This window comes from Neopsephotus bourkii, unplaced genomic scaffold (assembly GCF_033783945.1).
Source record: "Neopsephotus bourkii isolate Nb327-2 ecotype Australia unplaced genomic scaffold, CSIRO-AGI_Nbou_v1 NB_816, whole genome shotgun sequence".
Lineage (NCBI taxonomy): Eukaryota > Metazoa > Chordata > Aves > Psittaciformes > Psittacidae > Neopsephotus > Neopsephotus bourkii.
This window is the reverse complement of record NW_026901312.1, coordinates 12,236-36,292: the sequence shown is the minus strand read 5'-3', so window position 1 is coordinate 36,292 and position 24,057 is coordinate 12,236. Positions and strand designations below refer to the sequence as shown.

Genomic DNA, 24,057 nt, shown 5'->3' with positions numbered 1-24,057 from the left:
ATACCATGGATGAACATAACAATCCTGTTATTTGATATGTCTATAATACAACACATGGACCAATGTGTTTTCTCAGACACCGTCAGCTGTCTATCTCTTTCTAATAATACAGTTTGCATTACCCCTTCATAGGGAACACACACAGAATATGATTATTTATGACGGTGATAAGTGACAAACTTCTCCTATATGCAATCCCTACTGACTTGCATATGTGCATTTCACAACCAGAAACTGCCACACCATTGACCAATAATGCTAAGTATGTCCACCTAGCTCATTGAGGAGATCACTGAGGATCATTGGTAAATCCATAAGAATCAACAGGATAAATATTCCTCCCAGAAGGGATTGTGAAAGCCAGGCATTCACCCAACTTGTTTGCCTTCCTGACAGTGTCCTCCCATGAAGCCACATATTCCCAATTCAATTTTTACTCACCTACTTGCAGATTCACTTCCACTTACCTCATCCAGCCTGAGAAAGTGTGACATGTTATGATATGAGCACTTCTCAGGGTTTCCCAGAGATTACCTCATCAACATGCACAATACCATGTATATCACATTTTGACCCATCCAGGTTTCTGCAGAGAATACCACATGGCTTTTTCAACATTTGCACCAGCACTGTTTTCAGAGGTTAACACTGAGAACAGAGTGCTTCTCAGTGGTGATGCAAAGTGAAGAATGTTCAGAATAGCCATCATGCTTTTCCTTTTCAAATACACCTTGCAAAAAAGACAAACACTGAGAAACCCCAGAAACCTGTGTCCGTGCCTACAAAACAGGTATTTAGGTCCAAGTGTAGCTTTTTGTTTTAGCAAGTCAAAGCCTGAGCAACTCTCAAAGGTTATCCAGAACTTAACTATTTAGTTTGGTCTGGGTTACAAGGTCTATGTACAAACATACATCTAGAAAGGCAGAAAGTGTGACTAAAATAATATGCAAATGATCCACAAGATCCACTACACAGAGTAAAATGGGGAAATATCATCTACAAGGCAATGGGAGTGAGAGAAAATTTACTTGGAGAAGATTTAAGGAACCTATGAAATAACTAAAAGGGCAGCACTGTGAACAGGCTCAAGCTCACAGGTACAGATTGTGATTCTGGCAGTTGTGCTCTGGATTAATGAGTGAAAAGTGATCTGGTTCCCATAGCAACCTAAGAAACACAAAGGAAAACTTCATTTCTTCAAAGCTGATGAATGCACCTTGGCTTTCAAAATACAAGGGAAAATTATGAGAAGAATCCTTTTTTATCTCAAAGTAAATCTTCCTCAAGAGGTTAATTTTGCTGAATAGGGTTTAGATTTGCAGATAACAGGACTCATTTTCACAGGCTTCTGGAGTAAGAACATGCAATCTGTGCAAAAAGAATGCCCACCAAGAACTGGAACTTTTTGTGTCTGATTTTCAATACTCGTATTTCAGTATAGGTAGAACATTACATTGGAGGATGCTGTTTTTCTTAGAGTATAGGTAAAAGAAGATTTCCTTGCATGCTGAAGATACAAAACATATCTATTAAATAAAACATTCTGGTTTCGATACTTTTCTTTCTCTGAGAAAGAAAATTATTTCCTGTGTAAATTCCAGTCTTTGGGCAAGTCACTGGAAAAGCCTAAGATATGAGATCGAATCATGAGTTCTGCAAACACAGAATACTCCAGATTTTAGTTTAGAGTTCTCTGTAGAAATAAGAGCACAAAAGAAAAATACTGGATCAGACCAAAAGCTGGTCTAGCTCAGTAGCCACTGACCAAACAATGAATGTACTCCTGAAATTACAAAGACAAACAAAGTATGGATTGCTGCTCCAACAATTTGCAGTTCAGGAGCTTCATGAATCAAAACAGTAAAGAAATGCTAGCTGCTGAATCATTCTGCTGGAATTACTGAAGAACAAATATATTAAAACAAATATAATCTAAACCATCTGCAGACCAGACCCTTTTTTCAGGGAAGTTAGCTGCCTGCCTGGGGCCCAGATCAGGGGTGTCACCAGAAAACTGATGAGGTTTGTACAGCCTTCAAATTACTACTTACTCCTGCTCTTTCGCATGGATACCAGTGATGTTTCAAAGAGACCAAGGTCAATCAAAAGAAGGACCCTGGGAAAATGCTAAAGGATTCAGGAGCATGGGTAGTGTTTTCCTCAATCCTCCGAGTAATGGAGAAAGGCACCGTAAGAAACAGGTGAGCCCAGGACATCAAAACCTGGGTCCAAGACTTGTGCCTCCACCAGAACCTTGTTTTTTTTATAATCACCAACAAATGCTGTATTTTGTACCTGGGACAAAATAACACCAGGCACAAGTATAAACTGGCAGAGGAGAGGCTGGAGGGCAGCCCTTCAGAAAGGGCTCTGGGGGTGCTGGTTGACATTGAACAAACTGTGAGTCAGTGGTGTGTCCTGGCAGCCAAGAGAGCAAGCTGCACCCTGAGGTGCATCAAACGCAGCAGAATGAGCTGATCAAAGGAAGTGACTACCCTGCTGTATTCAGAGTTGTGCAGCCTCACCTTGAGCCCTGTGTGCAGCTCTGGGCCCACAGTTTAAGAAGGATGTGAAGGTCCTTTGATGCACCCAGAGGAAGGCAACAAAGCTGGTGGAAGGGCTGAAAGGTGCATCCTGTGAGGAGCGGCCGAGGGCTGCGGCCTTGTCTGGGTTGCAGGAAAGAAGTCTGAGGGATGGGGTCATCGCTCCCTACAGCTTCCTGAGGAGGGGAAGTGGAGAGGGGGGTGCTCACCTCTTCTCCCTGCAATCCAGTGGTATGACACATGGGAGTGGTTCAAAGCTGCGCAGGGGGAGGTTTAGGCTGGACATTATGAAGCACTCTTCCGCTCTGCTCCACTCTGCTCTACTCTACTTTGCTCTTTGCTCTGCTCTGCTTCGCTCTGCTGTGCTCTGCTCTATTCTGCTCTGTTCTGTTCCATTCTGTTCCGCTCCATTCCGTTCAAGCACTTCTACCTTAATATGTACTTGTTTAAATTCTTTGCGTTTATACCAGCCTAAAGGTCAGAGTCTCGATCTTTCAAATAATGAATTGTATTACAGAACCACTTATTGACTGTGGCAGTTCAAATCTTGGATTCTCCCCATCTTAAAGAAGATGTTTCTCATGTGATTCCTGCCTGCATAAATATGTTTTGTTAACGGAGGACCAATGGAATCCAGCTGTTCAAATTAGTGTTAAAACATGCATTGATGTCTGTGGTACAAACTTAGGACCCCCAGGCCACAGTCTGCATTATTGCTAGTAGGAGAGCACTCTTTGGATGATGCTATTCAGAGGAACTACCTGTGTAGTAAGAAACTACTCAAACATAAGGGTCCATCTCACCATGATAAGTATCTTCAGAAAATATGCCTCAATACACAGAAAGTTCATGTTTAGTAATATGCAGTTTTCATGCTTCTTGAAATCATCACACTGAGAGTCTGGTAGGTGGAAACAATGGCCAGTAGATTAACAAAAGATTACGTAACATCCAAATGATAGAATAAAATCTAAGACAAACTGAATGCCATTTCTTAATTGTACTGCCGTTGTCCTGACTTAATTTCTGTTGAAGTACTCTTACCTTTTATTTTACTAAAAGCAGGAATGAACCACTACTTCTTTGTAGCCCTGTAAGCAATGCCTCCTCTGGCTGATACCGCCTTTTAGAGCTTCATGTACAATGTAAAACTCAGTACAGCACTGATTACCTATGTCTAGTGAGAGACCAGAGCTTTCTGACCCGTTATTTTTAAGCCAGTGTTTAAAGCTTTCTATTCCTTAAAGTTTTTGATTTCCTCACTTTCTTTCAGTGAAATCTCCCAAATCTGATGCATTTACCAACATATATACAAGTATTTATGTATTTTTCAACATTTCACCTCAGTTGTACAAACCATGGACCTATTTCAAATAACGCATATTATAATGCTAACTTTTTGTTTCATTTAATCTTATCTGCCTTTCATTTCTACTTCTAAATTCACCATATTAAAATCCTTATTTGAACAGGAAAATATATCTAATTCCCTTTACTTTGTCAAGGAAATTCAATAACAGCAAGTGAAATTATCCCTCTTTTAGGCTAAGGTAATTGAGATTAGAGCTGTGCGACTTTTTCAGTTAACCAGCTTTACAGCAAGAATAGCACTCAGAATATTTTTTGGCTGTATTAGTCTCATTTTCATCCTAATTAAAGGTAGTTTTCATTTAAAGGAAAACAATATAAAAAACTACATAGAGGGTGTTTTTTTAATATATTACATCTATTCAAAGTATTTTTGAGTTTTCATGCTTTAAGATGCATATATTTTTAATTCATTAAATGTCTTGGCTGAACCAAAGTTATGGGGTTTGTCCAAAGGAAATACTTATGGTGGGTTTTTTTCCTTGTATAAATCTTACGGACAACAGAATCCATCTTTTTCCTTGGTTAAAATCACAATCTCTTCTTTCTCCCACTTTTCCATAATATGACTTGTCAAAATAAATTATTACGACAGAAATAAGAACAAGGACAAAGCTGATTTACTTGCAAACACACACACTGGGGAGGGAACCAAAAAACCACACACAAACAAATACCTTCTCATACAAACTGGAAGATCCAAAACAGAGTCTTTAGTTCCACAACAGAAATCTTCATTTTTAAGGCTTACTGAAAGCTAAGATTTCAGTTGGGCCCATGAGTAGTCAAAAATCTTACTATGTTTGGATTGTTCATTTCAGTTATTTTTACTTGAGATGCCATAAAAACTAAAGAAAATATGGTCTACAGTAGTTAAAATATATACTTACTCTAGTTGGTGATACATTACAATGTATAGTCCTTTTTTTTTAGATTACCGTAAATTATTGTTTAGGGGAATGTAAAAGGCAAATAAAATCTAGCTATAACTATTGAAATTAAACAATTACTGCAGGCTGGCCCTTAAGGGAAAACTGCAATGGAATATAAAATCATATTCAGTCATTACATTTAATTAACCTGGAACAGAAAGGTAAACCATGAAGCAAGTATCTTGAACTTCTGAATGCAAAAAACAGTTGAGTGGATACAGCACATTCTAGGCTCACAGCTGAGCCACTGAATAGTTCAAGAAACTTAATTAAAAAAATCATGCACAAAACAGGAAGTTAAAATAAAAGTTGCAGTCTAAATACAGATCCTGCAAAATGTACCCTTGCACTTAACTTCAGCTTCCAGCTTTATCGTATACAGTAGATAAAGTTAGGCATGCACACAAGTCATTGCAAGATCTGGGTCTAATTAGACAGGATACTTTGAGTAAGTGCTACTCAAAAGCACAGTGGGCTAGCCATGTAAAGTTTCCAGAATTAGGATCTGTCTAAATACCGTGAACACTCAAACACAGTGAAACAGTGACAAGTATTTCCAAAATGCTGTGGAGCTCATTTTTAATATGGATGAACTTATGTACTAAATATTTCAATAAGCCTCTACAGTAAAAAAAAAAAAAAAAAAACCAACACAGTGTTTCTTTACATATTTGAACAAAAATACCCTTCCAGCACAACAATGCTATGCTTGTAACGCTAATGCCCATACTTCCCTCCCAGAGTAGAGAAAACACTAATTCATTTCAAATCAGAGAGTTCCAACAGAATGCATGAATGTCTGGCCTTTGACCGATATTTAATCTTTGCACGTACCTTTTCTGTATTATAACATGGCTCACTCCAAATGTATTGTACTTGAGAAGGTGAGGGAAGGCATGAGGGAGGGAAGAGGAGTATCAGTTTATTACAGACAAGGAAGGAAAACAAATTACTTTTTCTATGAACTCTAAACGATCTTTAGTTCTCCAAGAAAACTGCAATAAAACCAGAAATTTAAAGAGGATTTGTGTGTGAGGTCTTAAAATTAGTTGAATCCCATTTCCAGTGCTATCAAGTTCACTTTTGTTTCTGTCTTCAAAGGAGTGGCATAGGCTCAACATACCAGAAAATGGAAATGGAAACTGTTAAATATAGGTAAAATATTAGCAGTTCTCTTTACAAGAAGCCTTTTGGGGCATAACGTATCAACAAACCCACTTTGCACCACACTTTGCATTATTTTATGGGCAAGTGAAGGTCTCAGTGAATATAGCATGTTTGTTAATGCTAGTCCAAGAATTTATTGTGGCAGATTGAAAGGACCCACTGTAGAAGAGCTGCACATATATATCCATAAAATTCCCTAGACTTAGTTCCTTGCTAAATATCAAATTTGCTATTGCAGGAATAGTTCCATATTTAGTTTTCTCTTTGCTTACTATTAGATGGTTGTCCTCTTTGCATTTTTTTTTAAATTAGGTTCATTATTCCTTAACAGTTTAAATTCAGAAGCTAAATATAGAAAGTGGTAGATCACCTATTTAGTTGTCATGTCTTTAAGAGAAGGAACAGTGGTCTGGTAAGGGCTGATAAATAGAATCATAGAATAGTTAGGGTTGGAAATGCCCTTAAGATCATCTAGTTCCAACCCCCCTGCCATGGGCAGGAACACCTCACACTAAACCATGTCACCCAAGGCTCTGTTCAACCTGGCCTTGAACACTGCCAGGGATAGAACATTCACAGCTTCCCTGGGCAACCCGTTCCAGTGCCTCATCACCCTTACAGTAAAGAACTTCTTCTTTCTATCCAATCTAAACTTCCAGTGTTTAAGTTTGAACCTGTTACCTCTTGTCCTATCACTACAGTCCCTAATGAACAGTCCTTCTTCAGCATCCTTGCAGGCCCCATAAATAACATAATAATAGTACATAAATTGGCACATTAGATCACAATAGCCCAATATCCGCATATTTTCATTTCACAAAATTGTCAAGAATTCTCCCACTGCCTTCAAAATCTTAGGTTTGAAGAAAGACTCAGTACATTCCCAAGTGAAATACAGCAAACCAGCTATCCCTATGAATTTTGTGGCCTTGTAACAAGGTATTTACTATTGCCACTTCTGTCTAAATTTTGTGTAAGCAGCAGAATTCAAGTGCCACTTGTGATACACTTTTTTTCCTATCCACACTGTAAACAAACTATTTTTACTTTTCTTTTCTTTCCCCCCTCCCTAACTACCTTCTCTTAGATCCTAAACCAACTCAAAATGCATATTCTCTACTTAATGGGCACTTACTTAATTTTCCAGACTCTTTCCACAGGACAACCAGATGTTGTGACTTTGTTTCCAGTTACTGCTGAGATCTGTCTCAAACTGAGCTATATAGATATCCATCCACACAGGCAAAACTGAGAGGGCAGTTAGGAAAGAAAATTGTCATCTGAACCTCCATGGGCAAGAGGGGAAAGAATTCTTTTTTCATAAAAGCCATAAGTACATGGAGAGTTAGTTACTAAAACCAGCAAGCAGCCCTTGAAATTTTAACGTCTCTTTGATGTGTTCCCTATTCTTTCCAACAACAAAACACAAGGAGTGTGTGCCAATTTTGAAAAGTTATAAATACATTTATTTATCATCATACCAACCTGGCTTCAACAATATTCTATAAATATGGTAAGGGAAAAAATCCACACAGATTAACTGGAGAAAAAAGTATCTCAGGAAGTGTTTTTATTCAGAAAAAATAATAGTGTTCAAAAAATCATTCAAAAAGAAACCTTGGACAAACTAAATGTCTTTTAGCTAGAATTAAAAGATATTTTGTAGAAAATATTTTCATATTTTAAGAGCATTTCCCATCTTAACATAAAATATAATGTAAGGAACTTTAGATAAGGTGATTGCTTTTCTGTTTGTGCTCTAAACAGTAAAGAGAATATTTGCAGAGATTTGCAGCATTTCTGGGTAAAACTTTACACCTCATAAATAAATTGCTAGAGCTACTTGCAAAACCAAGTGCATGTTGCCTAGTAAGTTTGCATGTGTAAAGTGTGATTTATTAAAGTAGATGCAGTTCAAACAGGCTCAGTAAAATTTTACCTTATGAGTGCTATTAATATCAAAAATAATTTATAGGCATTTCATAGTAGAACAGTTTATAAATACATTCACCCATGTTATTCTGTTTCCTTCCATTCTGCTCCCTTTGGGATATTTGAGTAAGGTAAAGGGAATGGAAAGCTAAAAGAAGATAATGGAAGGTTATAGAAAATATTCTTCACTTTGTGTGAGCATAAAGCCATACATCCATCACTGTAACAGTTTTAAGAATTTGTATAATACTTTTTCTGTTCATTTAATAAAATTTTTGAATGCCAAAATTTATTTTTTGACAAGGAAGTTTACCCAAATGCCACGTACCCCTCCCCCCCCTGCCCATAATATAGAAAGTTTGTGTAGCTTGGGATTTTTAAGATTCAAGTAATTGAATATATGTTTTTCAAAAGTTTGCTTTTAGAAGTGCCATATGCTTTTAACTTAGCTCTACAACAAATGAAGAAATAGGATGAAACTACAGATAAGGATAACGTAGAGCGTCTTTTCAAGAATACATTTGCCCAACCTGAGCTTCTAGGAAGGTTCTGTTTATAAGAACAGCACTTCTTAAACACTCAGCAACTTCTGGGTACCTTACACTGAGGATTCAAAAGTCACAGGTCACTGTGCAAATACAGGTCAAGACCTGATTGTGGAAGAGTTTATCTCCAAAAAAATGTAATCAGAGATTCAGAGATTATAATCTCATTATGGCTGTAGTGATTTTAATGTAATAAATACATAAAAATTGTGTAGCAACAATTCTTTTTTAGCATTCTGTTTTTAACTCTGAATATTATTTACATAATTTCACATTTTTAATTTCAGATGACCCAAGAATCTGTATAAAATGCATTCAGAACTATTATATGTAAGTATAGTTCTACAGCTCTTCATGCTCATACGTTTTTCTAAAGCAAATATCTGTGCTTCACTACATAGATCTCCTTTGCATGTGTTATCCCATTCCTTATAAGTATTGCCTACCTGAGAATAGTCATTTGGGAAAAGGTTTGTAAAATGCTGAAAAACTAGCCTTTCTCTTACCATCAAGGCTTTTTAAAATGCATGGACTGATGTGAACTTTGCATGTGTGAAGAGAGTAATGTGGATCAGAAAAGGTCTAAAACAGTGCCTCTGGATTTGGAATTAGCACACTTTTAATATATTGTGTCCAGTTCTGGTACTAGCAGCTCAGTAAGACCATTTAAAAATGTTGAGCAAAGGAAAAATATTAATTCAAAGATTAACTTAAATAGAGGGAAATTAAGAACTTTACTGCTTTTCAAAGGGACATCTAGAGATCTCTGTAAAATTATCATGACAAAAGAAAACTTAAAGAGGCTATTCAATCCAGCTATAAACAATGGCATTGGATTATATATTTTTACATTCAATCAGCTCTTTACAAATGCAATATAGTAATTCATAATTCAGCATGCATTTATTTTTGTACCTACATTTAAAAAAGAAAATCAAAATAGTTACATTCAAGAACTCAGATTAGAAAAAATATTTGCTGGTGACATAGGCAGTGGGATTGAGTGAGCTGTCATCACATTTGCTGTGTAGTACAGTTGATATGCTGCAGGGAAAGGATGCCATCCAGAGGGACCTTGACACACTTGAGATGTGGGCCAGTTTTCAGCAAGGCGAAATGCAAGGACCTACACGTGGGTCGGGGCAATCCCAGGCACAGCTACAGGCTGGGCAAAGAATGGATTGAGAGCAGCTCTGAGGAGAAGGAATTCATGGTATTGGTTGATAAACTCAATATAACCTAGCAGCATGAGCTCACAGTCCAGAAACCAACTGTGTGCTGGCCTGCATCAAAAGGAGCATGACCAGCAGGCTGGGGGAGGTGATTCTCCCCCTCTACTCTGCTCTCGTGATACCCCACCTGCAGTACTGCATCCAAATCTGGGAGCAACAACATAAGGGGTACTTGGACCTATAGGAGCAAGTCCCAAGGAGGGCCACAAAGATGTTCTGAGGGCTGGAGCACCTCTCTTATGTAGACAGGATGAGAAAAAGCTGGGCTTTTTCAGCCTGGAGAAGAGATGGCTCCAGGGAGGCCTTAGAGCAGCCTTTCACTACCTAAACAGGGCCTACAAGAAATTTGGAGAGGGACTTTTTATAATAGCAAGTAGTGATAGGACAAGGGGCAATGGATTTAAACTGAAAGAGGGTGTCCTGGGTTTAGCAGCAGCAGGACAGAGGGGAGATTTAGATTAGATATTAGGAAGCAATTCTTTGCTGTGAGGGTGGTGAGGCACTAGCACAGATGCCCAGAGAAGCTGTGGCTGCCCCATCCCTGGCAGTGCTCAAGACCAAGCTGGAAAGGACTTTGAGCAACTTGGTCTGGTGGAAGGTGTCCCTGCCCATGGGCAGGGACGGTTGAAACTGGATGATCTCTATTGTCTCTTCCAATCCAAACCATTCTATGATTCCATTTGCCAGTTGAGTAAGCAATGTAAGCACAAATACACTTTGGTTGAGCCCTTCACTAGGGGAACAATTTCTGTTAATCAGGATGAGACCAGAGTTTTACCATTACCATACCTAGAAACACACAGAAAAGAGACTCAGTGACCTCAAAAGAAACTTACTGATGATGTTCTACTTTATCTTACAGGTATAAGCAGCATTGCTATAAATACTGCCCAGAAAATACCTACAGAGATGAAAGTTCTCTGCAGTGTAGAGAATGTCCTAGCGAATGTGATAGCTGTGACAAGGGCACATGTGACTCGTGTAAGGAAGGCTTTTATCTCTTAGGTAAGAAAGATACCATATGTGGCATACATTATCAAATATTTTAGAATTTTTCTTTAGTGAAAGAGTCTGGACCTAAATTCTTAAATTCATGAATCTCTTATTTGGCTGACAGTGGAGGCTGAGGGAAGTTAGCTCTTTGTAGAATGAGATCCTTTGCATTAACAGGGTGGTTATGTTAGCCAATGGTATTGTTTGGTTTGATATATTAGACCACATCTTCCTATTTTTTTTTCAGTTTTATTTTTAATGCATTTCCACTCTTTTGATCAAATAGAAAAACTATTGTGTTTGATTCAGACTGTGAGAGGAAAAGTTTTTAACTCACTGAAAGACATGGAAACTTTTCCTTATTATTTGCAAGTCGAGATTTACTTTGACTTTCAGGTCCACACAAAGTAACAAGCCTTAAACCCTTAAACTGAAACAAGCTCTGTTAAAACCACTAAATTCCACACCAGATTCACACAAGGCTAGGAATATCTTAGCTTTATTACAACGCCATAAATCAGGCAGGTCTGGTTCAGACATAGTGCCAAAACATATCACAGGAAATCCTTAGGTTATGGTATTCTTGTGCTCTGCCTGATGAAGGTGCCCTGTAGTTGAGTACAAGAGCATCACATTCATGGAAAACCCTGTGGTCACAATCTGAGATGATCTGGTGGTGTAGGGGGTTTTTAATAAAAATTAGAGGAAGCTCAAAAAATTATCAGTGTAACAACTTCTAGGAGCTTTGCTGCAGTATGCCAACACTTAAATTGATTTACCTGAGTTTCGCTTTATATTCACCAGAAACTAGACATGTGTTCAAGTCCTCAAAATCTGCATATATCTAACAATCTTAGGGACTGCAGGACTTATATTTTATATTGGGCCAGTATAATATTTGGGATGGAACCATAAAATTTTTATCCAGATCTGGACTTTGGAAGACTTGCATATGCCAGATTTTTGGATGTGGATGAAAAAACATATAGTTACAAAATTTAAGCGCAGCTTAAAGTTTATGAAGCTTGCATAAGGAACTGAGCTGAATTTAGGTTTTGTGGTAAATAGCTAGAGGTTACATAGCTACAAAAAGTTACATGATTTCTTATTTACTGTCTTTTTTTTTTTTTATACCATTTCTTGCTGGAGACAGATGCTGAATGGAAAAAAGCCTCCTTGTCAGGATTCACAGGAGGCAGTAGAAACCATGATGCCAGGCTCTGTTTCTGTTCCAGGTGGCACATGTGTGAGTGTGTGTGGGAATGGCTTCTTCGCTGATGACATCTCCAGAGAATGTGAACCTTGCCACCGGAGCTGTGCAATGTGTGTTGGATACAGCTATGAGAACTGTACTGGGTGCAGAAACAGTTTCCAGCTTTCTCATGGGCAATGTCTGAGTCCAAGAAATTCTCCACCCCGTGGGAAGTTCTGGAGTGGTAAGTTGCAAAAGATCCTTAATCTTTTCTGTTTCCCTGGAGACTACTAAACTAAAAGTTTTAGAAAGAGGATATCAAGATCTTGCCCCTTGAGTGAAACTGCAGTGTTGTCCAATTCACTGCAGTTTTAAAAATGTACTGAGTGAAAACATTGGTTTCATAGAGTAAAATTAATCTTCCTGCAAGTAGCATATTTTAATACAACTTGGGTATTCCTTATCTAGGAGCTGTCTTATCAAGATGGATAAAAGTTAAAAAAAAAAAAAAAGATAACAGATTAAAGTACTAGGAGATCCTTATCTAAATTACTGGAAGCCTTACAGGCTATGCTTTAGACCAGTTTTGGAGCTACTGATTCCCTGCAGAGAAATATGTAGTTGGAAGAAATGGAAAGTTGTCAAGTATGTGTCTATCTGTGTATGTGCTTAAAAGCAAGCTTTCTTCTTTTCTCCCCCTAATTTACGCATGCACCACTAAGGGAACTAAACACTGGACACAGAACTACATTCTGAAGTTCTTATCCTACTTTGGCCATTTTCACAACCTTCACAAAATAATCAGCTCTTTCTTGGTGCCCTCGCCTACAACATGGGAAAAACAGTTTCTGTCGAAAAGAAAAAAAGATTTGGAAAGAGTATGTTTTAAAAAATTAAAGCTGTTAAAGGGAATAATTTGTATTAATTTTTAAATTATTTTCAAATGCATCCCAGTTCTGTCACAATTTTTTTGATACGAAAGTGTTACATGAAAAGTGAATAGGAGAAAATTTGTTTTTCCCATTATGTCAGTTATACAAAATACAACTGAATAAGTTCTGTTACCAAATGAGGCAGAGCTGAATTTACCACCCAGCACACAAATTAAAACTCATTTGCTATGAATGCCCATTCTTTTTAAGTGAAACCTGTGCAGCACGAAGAATTTCAATAGTTAGGATTGCAAGTGGCACTTTTTAATTATGGGTACATCATACTCTCCAACAAAGGGTAAAATTTCCTCTAGAGTTTCAATAGCTGCTTTGCTTATCACTGTAAGCAAAGAGAAAAGTCAATGTCATATAATCCTTTCACTCTCTTTATAATTGTAAAGCATCAGCTGGAATAACATCTTCAGTTTTGGGCAGTGTTAAAAGAAAGAAGTGGGCTGATTAGAGACGAAGCAGCGAGGATTACCAGAAATCTAAGGAGAAAGTTACTTACAATAAAAAGTTGTAATGAACGAGGGGTTTAGAACTAAATGAGAAAGCTGAGAAAAACACAGTCCGAAGAAGAAAGGAAAAGATTGGGTATCTGTTAAGTGCAGCAAGTAGGACTTAAAATACAGAAAAGGAGGTTTAGATTTGGCATTGGAAAAAAAAAGGGACTTTCAAATGGAATAATGGAGCAATGGAATCTTTGAGGAGGTTTGGGGATTTCCATCACTAGGGGTCTTTAAGAACAGATGAAAAGCATCTGACAAGGATGTTTACTGGATAGAGCAATAGACTACATTACTTAAGATGCCCTACAGCTTTATTTTTCTATCAAATACAAATTTTCCTCTGATTCCTATGTCTTTATTTGACTCAAACACATCAAAGAATGACTATCCTTAGATCCATATAACCTGGCATTAAGAATTAAAATATACTAACAAATATTTTCAGAAAAACGTATTGACCATTTCTTTTCATTGCCTCCTATGGAGGAATGACATTTCTTCACTTCAGAAAAAAGATCAGAGATCTAAAAAGGAGAAATATTAATAGAAAGTTGGTCTCCTCCATGCATTTCCTTGTGTTTCATTCATGAGTTAGTACATTTTGAATTTGAGACTATCTATATCAGCACCATGGAAGAGCACATCTGTAATTTGGTCTATCTACTGGTTATGTATTTCTTTCTCACACTGTCAAATGAGGTGACTTTCTGTCAGTTTTTTTCTTTTGAGCAGGCAGCTGATGTACTTCTGTGTATAGCATTGCTGAAAACCTCTTTCATTCCATCTTGCATACAGTTTTGCTTTTCTTCCAGTAGTTAAACCACATCTTATTTATGGGTATCTCTCCCAGAGCTGTACTGACTTGAACATTAATGGCTGCTCCAGTTACAGAATTTCTGTTTCAGCTAGTGATAGGTGCCCAAGGAACCCAGCTCATGGCTCTTCGCCTCTTGGATAAGCTTCTTGGGATTCCTGCAGTGTGGCTGCAGATGTGCCATGTAACTGCTGAGAAACAGATGTTGAACTGTGCAACAGAAAAGGCTTCAGCCTTTTCTCACCAGGGTAGGCTTCCAAATAGTACTAACTTTCAAGTCAAAATGTTAATGAAGTTGTCATTTTGTCATTGTCTTAACTGACAGTGAATAACTAAATTTATCAATAGTTTGTGAGGTTTTATGCTCAGATACTGTTGGATTATCTGGTTTTCATAACAGCCATTTTGATCTGCTAATGAAAATCTAAATGGCTGAATTTTTTGGCTAGAATATTGCTCTTTAACTCCTTTCTTTTGATGATGTATCGAAGAGGCAGTTATCAGCTAAGTCCAGATTTACAACTGATTTATTTTTTTTTAATTCTCATTCCATGATGAAGATTCTTAATAAAAAATAAAGGATTCAGGCAGAATCATTAACATTTAACTCTAGTATTACATCACCCCCAAAGATCAGTTCCTAAGTTAGAGACTGCAATGCATTTCACACCCTGATACTGTTCGGAATATGTAATTCTAAACAGAAAAAAAAAAAAACAACAAAAAAACACAAACAAAAAAAAAAAAAAGAAAAAAAAGAAAGAAAAGTTTCACTATCTGTTACAATTATTCTCTTCATTGTCAAAAGCTTTACGAAAACCAATAAAATTCAGGAGAGGCAGCCACTGCCTTTTACGGCTTTGTTCAACAATGCAGTACAAGAATAGACAAAATGAAAACCTACCTGTGCTCATTGAAACTTACTGTCAGTGACAATTCTGGCTGGCATACCTGTACAGAAAAACTCTGTGAGCCTTGAGAAATTATCCTTTTCCAGATCTTCTTAAGAGTTTCTGTAGGTCCTCCTCTTTACTTTTATTTCTATTAAAGAAGATTATGGGGACAAAGAAAATACTTTTTCTGTCATGCACAGGTTCACAAACAGGGCATCTTTTTCACTGCTTCCTCTGGACAGGTCTCCACATATTTTATGTCAGTTTACTTACTTTGTTCTTCAGTTTGTTTACAGCTACTTTGATTTTTCCAGGGTTGTTTCTTCTTACAAAATACAAGGATCTTCGATCTCATCTGTTGTCAAACTTAGTTTCTGAGGGTGGCCTATCGTGCAGCATAGGCATGGTCCAAGAAGCTTGCCCATTCTATAGGGGATATTATAATATTTTTACTTGCTCACCAGCCCAGTGTGGGCGAGACTGTGACTTAGATTTGCCTTTTGGCTCTCATCCTCTCTGTTTGCTTATCAATATACCCTCAACATGTTTACATTGGTACAGCTCATGGAAAAGCTGCTTCCAAGAGTCAGTGGCCTGAACTAAAGGATCCAGTTAAGGAATACAGTCCAGAAAATTACTAGTCCTCTGACTAGGGGATTAAGCTGGGTTTAGGAACCACTTATGAAATAAACCTTACCCCTACCATGGGAATGAAGAAGATCCCAAGCACAACTACAGGCTGGGTGGAGAATGAATTCAGAGCAGCCCTGAGAAGAAGGTCTTCCGGGTGTTGATTAACAGGAAGTTCAACATGAGCCAGCTTCAGTGTGCACTTGCAGCCCAGAAACCAACCGTGTGCTGGACTGCATCAAAGGAAGCATAACCAGCAGTTTGAGGGAGGTGATCCTGCCTCTCTATTCTACTCTCATGAGACCCCACCTGCAGTAATGCATGCAGCTCTGGGAGCAACAACATAAGGGGGACATGGAGCCGCTCAAGTGAGATCATAGGAGGCCACAAGATTTTCTGAGGGCTGGAGCACCTCTCTTATGAAGAGAGGGAGTCGGGCTTTTTCAGCCTGGAGAAGAGATGACTCCAGGGAGACCTTAGAGCAGCCTTTCACTACCTAAACAGGGACTAGAAATTCGGAGAGGGACTTTTTATAATAGCAAGTAGTGATAGGACAAGGGGCAATGGCTTTAAACTGAAAGAGGGGAGATTTAGATTAGATATTAGGAAGCAATTCTTTGCTGTGAGGGTGGTGAGGCACTAGCACAGATGCCCAGAGAAGCTGTGGCTGCCCCATCCCTGGCAGTGTTCAAGGCCAAGCTGGAAAGGACTTTGAGCAACCTGGTCTGGTGGAAGGTGTCCCTGCCCATGGCAGAGTGGGTTGGAACTGAATCATCTTTATTGTCCCTTCTAACCCAAACCATTCTATGATTCTACGAGATTGCACCAAGCTCATCCTCAGCACATGCCTTACTCCAGACAATGCAAGAAGACAATGCAACTAGGAAGACAGCCAAAGTTTCCAAATCCAGTAGTTTATGTCAGCTTTTACCACATTAGTCTTCTATTTACTCTTTTTCTTTAGAAATTTTACTAACAGAGAGTTGACATATTAGACCTTGAACTATATTTACAAATAATGAAACCATTTCTCTTCCAGCCACATGGATTCAGTGGGTTCAACTGTGGCTTTAATGACTGTCTTGATGTATCATATGGGACAAAGTGAGTTTTAGGAAACAAAGACTGTTATTTTGTTTGGGTCTGAGGCTCAGATAAATTAAACGGCAGCACATCAGAGCCTGCCACTGCGAAACCAACATAGAATCTGATTTCCTTTGAAGTTTGAGAGTATAGTCCATCTAGGTGAAGACTAAAACCTCTGTGAATGCAGAATACACTTTTTTTCCATATTAAGCTTTCAGTTCTGTTTCTTATGCAAGGATAAATGATAGGTCAGTCTTTTGTATATTTGGAGCACATACTCCAACATTCTGTACACACTCCCAAACATTCTATCTAAAACCAACTTTCTAAAATCATATTTACTTTGGGGGTATACTTTGCTAGGCAAAGAGTTCAGCTTATATCAGGAATTACTAATAAGTCATATTCAGGTCTGAAATAATGCAACAGACCACGTCTGTTATCCAGGCTTTTAAAAAGACAAGGCAAGCCAAGAAAGGGGGAAAAAAAAAAAAAGAAAAAAAAGAAAAAGGTAGAGCTCTGTGTTTCTAGCATGAAACATCTGTATTTTATCTCATGTACCAGATGATGAAATTGCTTTGGAAGCCAGGAGACACACTAGTGTAAGCTTGATTCACCAAGTGAATACACACACCCTTTCTAATGGATTAGACATTTTGCAAGTTATGGTCAGGTCTTCATTTTGCATGTTCACTTAAATACCACACCCTAAAAACTTGTTCATTCCTCGGTTACACAGTTTAACCTACCACATTCTTCTGAAAAGTACAAAAGTTAAAAAATGGGTACGGAATCAGGTCTGTTTCTGAAGCAAGCTCAAAATGGAATATGTGCTTCTTCAAATGCAGATAATATATGCTGCTGTAAATTTTGCAGCTAAACATATTACATTCACCCCAATAAAAGAATAATCTCCCACAAGCAATCATTGATCAACTGAATCCATCCTGTGTATTTTCCTTTTCCTAAGTATAGAGTAAAATAAAAACCATAAACATGTACTGAATGAGATAAAAAAAGTAATTCAGGCTTCAAAAAGATTGTTTAAAAGAACCTTAATGCAGCTATGCAGGTATACCTATAAAGGTCTCGGAATATGGAATGGAAAAAAGAAAGGAGTGGGGTAGGCAGAAGACAGCAAGCAAATCAGCAGCAGGAGAGAACAGGTCATAATCTTCCAAATGCAAAAATGTTATGGCATTTAGAGTGCAGAATTAGAGCATCATGGAAAGAGTTAGGGGACTTTTATAAGCATCATTCATACGTGAAATTTCAGGTTGCTAGTGGCAAGCAAAAATGATTCATTATCCCATATGTTTTTAAGAATGCTAATTTCAAATTCTCACTAGTTGTTTGCAAAGTGATACAAGATAACGAGATTGGAATCTGATGGTTATTGGGGATTATGATTTATTTATCAGCGTTCCTATAGTTTCCTTAAACTTACAGTTCACATAAGCCTTCAAAATGGGATAGGTCTAGTATTTTATTACATACGTATATTTTTTGTTATATTTTACTCTATGTAATTGTAATTACCTCATGGAGATACATGTTTTTGTGGGTTTTATCATGACTATCAGTGTTGCAAGGCCAGTGCCACATGCAGAACAAAATCTAACAAACTAAGTAGCGTCTCAACTGGATGACATTCAAATCACATCTCATTACACGGTGTAAAAGCTATACAGGTCACCTTCTGAAAGGAATAACCTTGCAGTTACAAACAGCCGTGGCACTTCATTTCCTTCTGCATTTCTTATTGCAGCAATTTTGCCATGGCCCTACAAAATAAAATATACTGTAAAAATACTCTCATTGTAGAAGTGAACGTCTAGAAGCTAAGGGTATTATAAATGTACACAGGGATCTAACTCTATAGCAGCTTAAAATACAACTTTTTAAATCCCTCTTTTATTCATAGAAGAACATGAATAAGTAAGACTTAAAATGAAGAAAACAAACCATCTTTAAAGTGTCTGAACACTTAGTGATCTCACTGCCTAGCATAACAATCCATTGTGCAGGGAGTGGTTAGAGAGAGCAAGATGGGCAGCACAAAGAGGAGGAGTATATACTAGTAATAATTATTATAATGCAGTTGTGGGTTTAAGTGAAATTAAGGAAGGACCACAAGGTAGTTCAAATGCTATCATATTTAAAGGCATTTCTCTTTAGTTATGGCTATATCTCTGCTTATATGTCCTCAGGTTTTGTAAAGGGTTTTATGTTGTGGTTTTTTAATACATTTCACGTTTTTCAGAATAAGTTGTGAACACGTAAAGAGGTCCACAGTTCTTTCAACATGGACCCTTGTTTTTCACCCTGAATATTTTTGAGGACTCATTTAATCTTTCTCTAAAATCAGACTGAAAAAAAATCTAGGAGTTCAAAGTAAGATCACTTAAGAAAAAAGAAAGTAAATATGGGGACATTTTGTTAAATGGAATTAAATTTTACTCTTCCTTAATTCATTCTGGGATCAACAGCTAAAGACTTACTGCTCTAGGTCTTGAGAAACTCTCCCATTGCCTCATTCAAGTTGCACAAGCCCAAATGAGAAAATAGAAAAAAAATACGTTTTTCAGTCTTTCCTCGCCTTTCCAGTTTGATAATCCCTGGATAGATTGAATAGTCAAGAGGCCTATGGTAGAGTCAGAACTGCAGTAAACCTTAGCTCAAGAAACAGCACAGTGTGATTCAGTTTCTCAGTTTCTAGAAAGGAATAAGAGATTTAGCTGAGTGTATGACAAAGTTGTTACTCATTCTGACAGTGACGCAAGAATAATTGTGACTCTGAGTCGTATTCTGGCTTGAACAGAGTTTAAAGAGAAGGCATTTTTATACAAAAAAAATGGAAAAAGGAAATAAGAAAGAATATAATCATAAGGATAAAAGTAGCTTAATAGGTCTGAAAAGGTCATATGCTTTGGCATTTAACAAAAGAAGAGCAGAACAGTATAATAATAGAATACAGTGGGGTTTTTTGGAGTCAATGTCCCACTTGTCAAATATGAGTGGCTTACAACTCCAGATCATAGACTTATGACTTCTACATTTAGGACTTTCAATTGCAACCATAAAAGTTACAGACTGAAATTTTAAAGGAAAGCTTGTTGGATCCTCAAGTACAGAATGGCATCCTTTTGGTAAAAGCAAAATACAACCCCACAATTTAAACCAGAGAGTTCAAGCTTTCAGTCTATAATTAACCCAAAGACAAAGGTAATACAATTGCATGAGCATTTTTCAGCTTTGTAATGCTATCTTTTGAAAGCTGTGGTTGCATTTCTGCAAGTAGTATACACTGGTTTCTGTAAACAAACCTCTTGCATCACATTTGCCCATTTGGGAACTTTTTGCTATGCAAGAAAATTACATTTTGAAACTTCACATTATTCTAAAAATGTGTTGGGGGGGGGGGGGTTCAGTAACCTAAAGCCTATTTCCAGCCAGTAACAGCTTTATCACAGAAAAAAATCTTGGTTTAAATGCCTAGAATTTAATAATAATGATAATAATGATAATAATGATAATAATAACAGTGAGATTTGTTTTGTCAGTACTGAAGTTTGGGCATTTAAGCACTTGCATTTGATTGGAAAGCTAAAAGTTGTCTCCAACTATCAGAAGCCCAACTGCTTGTATACATTCCCCTCTGGTGGTGACCAGTAAACATTACAGAAAATAACAAATGCCAAAGGGGCAAGGATTAAATGGAAATAAAAAGTACTTCACCAAAAAAAGGATCCTTATTTTTAATTATAAGGCCTGAAATGTGTTTTTTTTTTTTAATCAATGGGCTCGTTTAAAAATTATTCAGCAATAGTTAAGAACTCTACTTAAATTCCTCCTACTTATTTTTTATATTATACCAACTCTCTTGCCAGGATCAAGGTCCTTTTCCTCTGACAAGACATACTTCAGTAATATTTCTGGCTTGTTTCTTCACACACATAACTGGTGTTAAATTACAGTGTGTAAAACTACCCAGTAGGGATTTTTAAAAAATAAAACGTAAGCCAGGGTAAGGTACCTGGATGCAAAGCTGCTGAAAAAGGAAATGAAAATTTGTATTATTTACTGCATACATAGAAAAAAGCCAGTGATATTTTCAGTGGGAAAATCAGAACTCTGCCTTGACAAACTGTGAAGGTTTATCAAAGCACCTGATGGAGTAACAGAGGATGTGCAACTGCAGGCAGACATCAGGAACAGGTGGTCTTTCTTTCAGTCAAGGTGCTACAAGCAAAATGAAAAAAAAAATCAACAACCAAAAACCACATGACTGTGCAACATACCATTACTTATTCAATGTTCTTTTTCAAAGATTGCCAAATTACTAGTATCTAAAAGCAAAAAATCCCCACTGCAGGCCAGAGTGGATCTTCTCTCAAGAGCAGAAAAAGAGAAAAGGCCTGCACATTTAAGGATAGGAGAAAAAAAAAATCTATTAACACCAAGCAACCAGCTTTTCCAGGGTATTCCTTATATTCTTACAGATGACATCAACAAGAACACTGTGTTAAGGATTTTCAACAGTCAAGTGTTTGGAAAAAAACATGAAGCAGAAGATTAGTCTCTCAAAAAAATCTTGTGACCATTGCTCACTCTACTGACTCTTAAAAGAGTAAGCAGTGGTCACCAGCAAGTTACTTGGAGGATGATTTGGATAAGCAAACTGAAAATGCTTGTGTGCTATTTGGTTAAGTACAGCTGGAGGCCTGAAAGGAGGCTCATACTGCCCTCTACACTCAGAGGCACTTAAACAGACTAGAATCCCTTTGGAACAGCATGTTGCAACCTAACATATAGAAAACAGGTCTTCCGCAGGGAAAAAAAAGAGAGAGGTCCCTTCTGTCAGCAAGACACAGAAAGAATCTAAATTTACAGCACCTACTGTTGCAGAAAGCCTTACAAGATACCCACATCCACACACTTATAAGGGCTAAGAAAAGCAGAAGTAAGTGCTCATTCTCCTAAAGAAAGCTGAAACATACAGGCAAATAAAGAGTATCCTAAAACTACTTGTAACTCTAGCTTTTCATTCCCTAAACTACCCAACTGTTTATATCCATGCAAATATGTAATTTATACACAGATAGTGCAAAGTACAGAACCTAATCGGGGTTTTCTGAAAAATCTCCTTTCACCCTAAGCGTTCAGTGAATCTGAGAACTGCCTCCCCAGCACCAGGAGCCTCATTTAAAAGAGCTCTAGCACTGAGGCCCCAGTTATACTGATGATACCAGAAGATGGGACATTTCATTGCTGCTTTAGGGAGCACTGAATTCACTTTACACACTGAGATTTTCTTGTTTCTCTTCAGTCCTTCATAAATAGCTAACCATGTGCTATTCTCCCACCCCATGCAACTTCAGAGATACTTATTAGTAAATACCACCCCCTCTATGCCTGCAGCTCCCAATGTTTATATAACATTTCCACCTTTTCTTCTTCCCAGAAGCCAGAGACTCTATACCTTGCTCACTTGTCTTTGTCTTTCCAAAGAGCTTTTCCAGAAGTTTTCATTTTTGCATGATACCTGATAGTATACATCTTAGGTTCATGTATGCTCACTATGAAGTCACAAAGCTGACACATCCTTCCTGTGTACTCAAACCCAGGGTTTTTATGCCAGCTGTTTAGCCAAGTTTGAGGCCGCACAACTCAAAATTCAGTTTCAGGCATTTTCTACCTCCAGAAGGCCTCTGTACCTTTGGAGTTGAAAATTGTCTTCAGGTGGTACTTACTGAAATACCGTCCTCATCCCACCTGCCTTGGTGCTTGCCTCACCATGGCCACCAACACTTCTAGCTACTAAAGCCAGATACTATGGCCCCTGTTCAGGGAGGACAGAGTTGCTGTAGCCAGAATGGTGGTGACAATTAAAACTCTGCTAATCTCCTACTATTTCTGCTTTTTATTGCGCCAGTTACTAATGAGAGCTGCAACACTACAGGCTTCCACTACCCTGTGCAAGTATCATTCGCAAGTATCATCCACAAGTAGTCCTGGTAAAGAATGACAAATTACATCTTTGCTGAGCGCCCTACTATTAAACATCCAAGTTTTGATCCACTGTGTTGAACCCTCCTGAATTGTTCTTGTTCTGGCCAGGAACAGCATATTGAAACATTTTTTTAGCACTTAAAGTTTTTAAGATGCTCTCAGCTGCTGGTAGAACCAGATATGCATGTGTCATATTGTTATGAACCATCTCCCAGCCACATTCTTTCAGAGATAGCTATGGCTCAACCCATTTAACAGTACAGCTATGACTAATATTTATTATTATTCCTCCCTCTGCACCTGTGCCATTTTTCTATTAAGTTCTTCTTTGCTATAAGTCTTCTGTTCTCCTGCCTCCTCTTTTTACTCAAAGCATTTGATTTCATGACTTTCATTCAAAATGTCAACATTTTAAAGTATCTTGCCACAACAGGTAGAACTATAAAGTGCAGCAATATGCTTATGCTTACGCATGTGGCTAATGGATACTCTCAGCCAGTCCACCTGCTTACAGAAATCATATATATTTAATTGGCAGGAAGAGCTGGATGTGCAGAGCTCAATCTACAAATGACTTCTGATTTAGTCTTTATTTATTATTTTCTGTCTGCTGACCCACAATTTCATTTCCGTCAGACATGCATCTACCTACTGTTGTAACTACTTGGATCAAAATATAGAGCTGTATGCTGAGACCTATCATATTGTACAACATACTTTCTCCATGCTACATATAATCCTTGTGTCTCCTTGTCATTTTAGAGTGGAGTACTATATTTAATGAAGTCTATGCAAAGCATAACCAAAGTCTTAGTTTTCCACAGGTATAAAAACTCCATTTGACACACATCACTCTTCCTTTTGGAGGGAAATATCAGGAAATGGCTTTGGGGAGAACTGCTTAACAGATCTGCTTTCCAAACACTCGTTCCTCTCCTTCCTACTCAATGTTTTCTCCCTTAGTTAGAGGATAATGGTGCTCTCCAAACAGCTAATATAAATTCCCCATGAAAAGACCTCAGCAGACCAAGTTGTCCAATTTACGTACTTTCTAGTTTGTAATCTATTAGGATTACAGATCTGGATTTGGTTTGTGAGCACTACATTATTAAGATGTATTATTGTTCTCATTTGAGATGAACAGTCCAGAAGAGTGCCTTAGTGGACCTCAGGATAACGTTTATGTTTTCCTTCATTACAACTCTTGAAGACAATCATCAACTTCTTCAACTTAGTATATTCAAAAAATTCAGAGGTACATTTTCAAAACAACT

The 24,057-nt window shown here is 37.7% G+C and overlaps 1 protein-coding gene across 1 annotated transcript in view; it reads left to right on the top strand.

Moving 5' to 3' along the window:
* PCSK5 (proprotein convertase subtilisin/kexin type 5) overlaps nucleotides 1-24,057 on the top strand; it is a 269,863-nt gene that overhangs the window by 233,904 nt on the left and 11,902 nt on the right. The window contains exons 25-27 of the mRNA XM_061355628.1: nucleotides 8,775-8,817; nucleotides 10,582-10,724; nucleotides 11,948-12,148. Of these exons, the coding sequence (XP_061211612.1) occupies nucleotides 8,775-8,817; nucleotides 10,582-10,724; nucleotides 11,948-12,148 (387 nt within the window). The remainder of the gene's footprint in view (nucleotides 1-8,774; nucleotides 8,818-10,581; nucleotides 10,725-11,947; nucleotides 12,149-24,057) is intronic.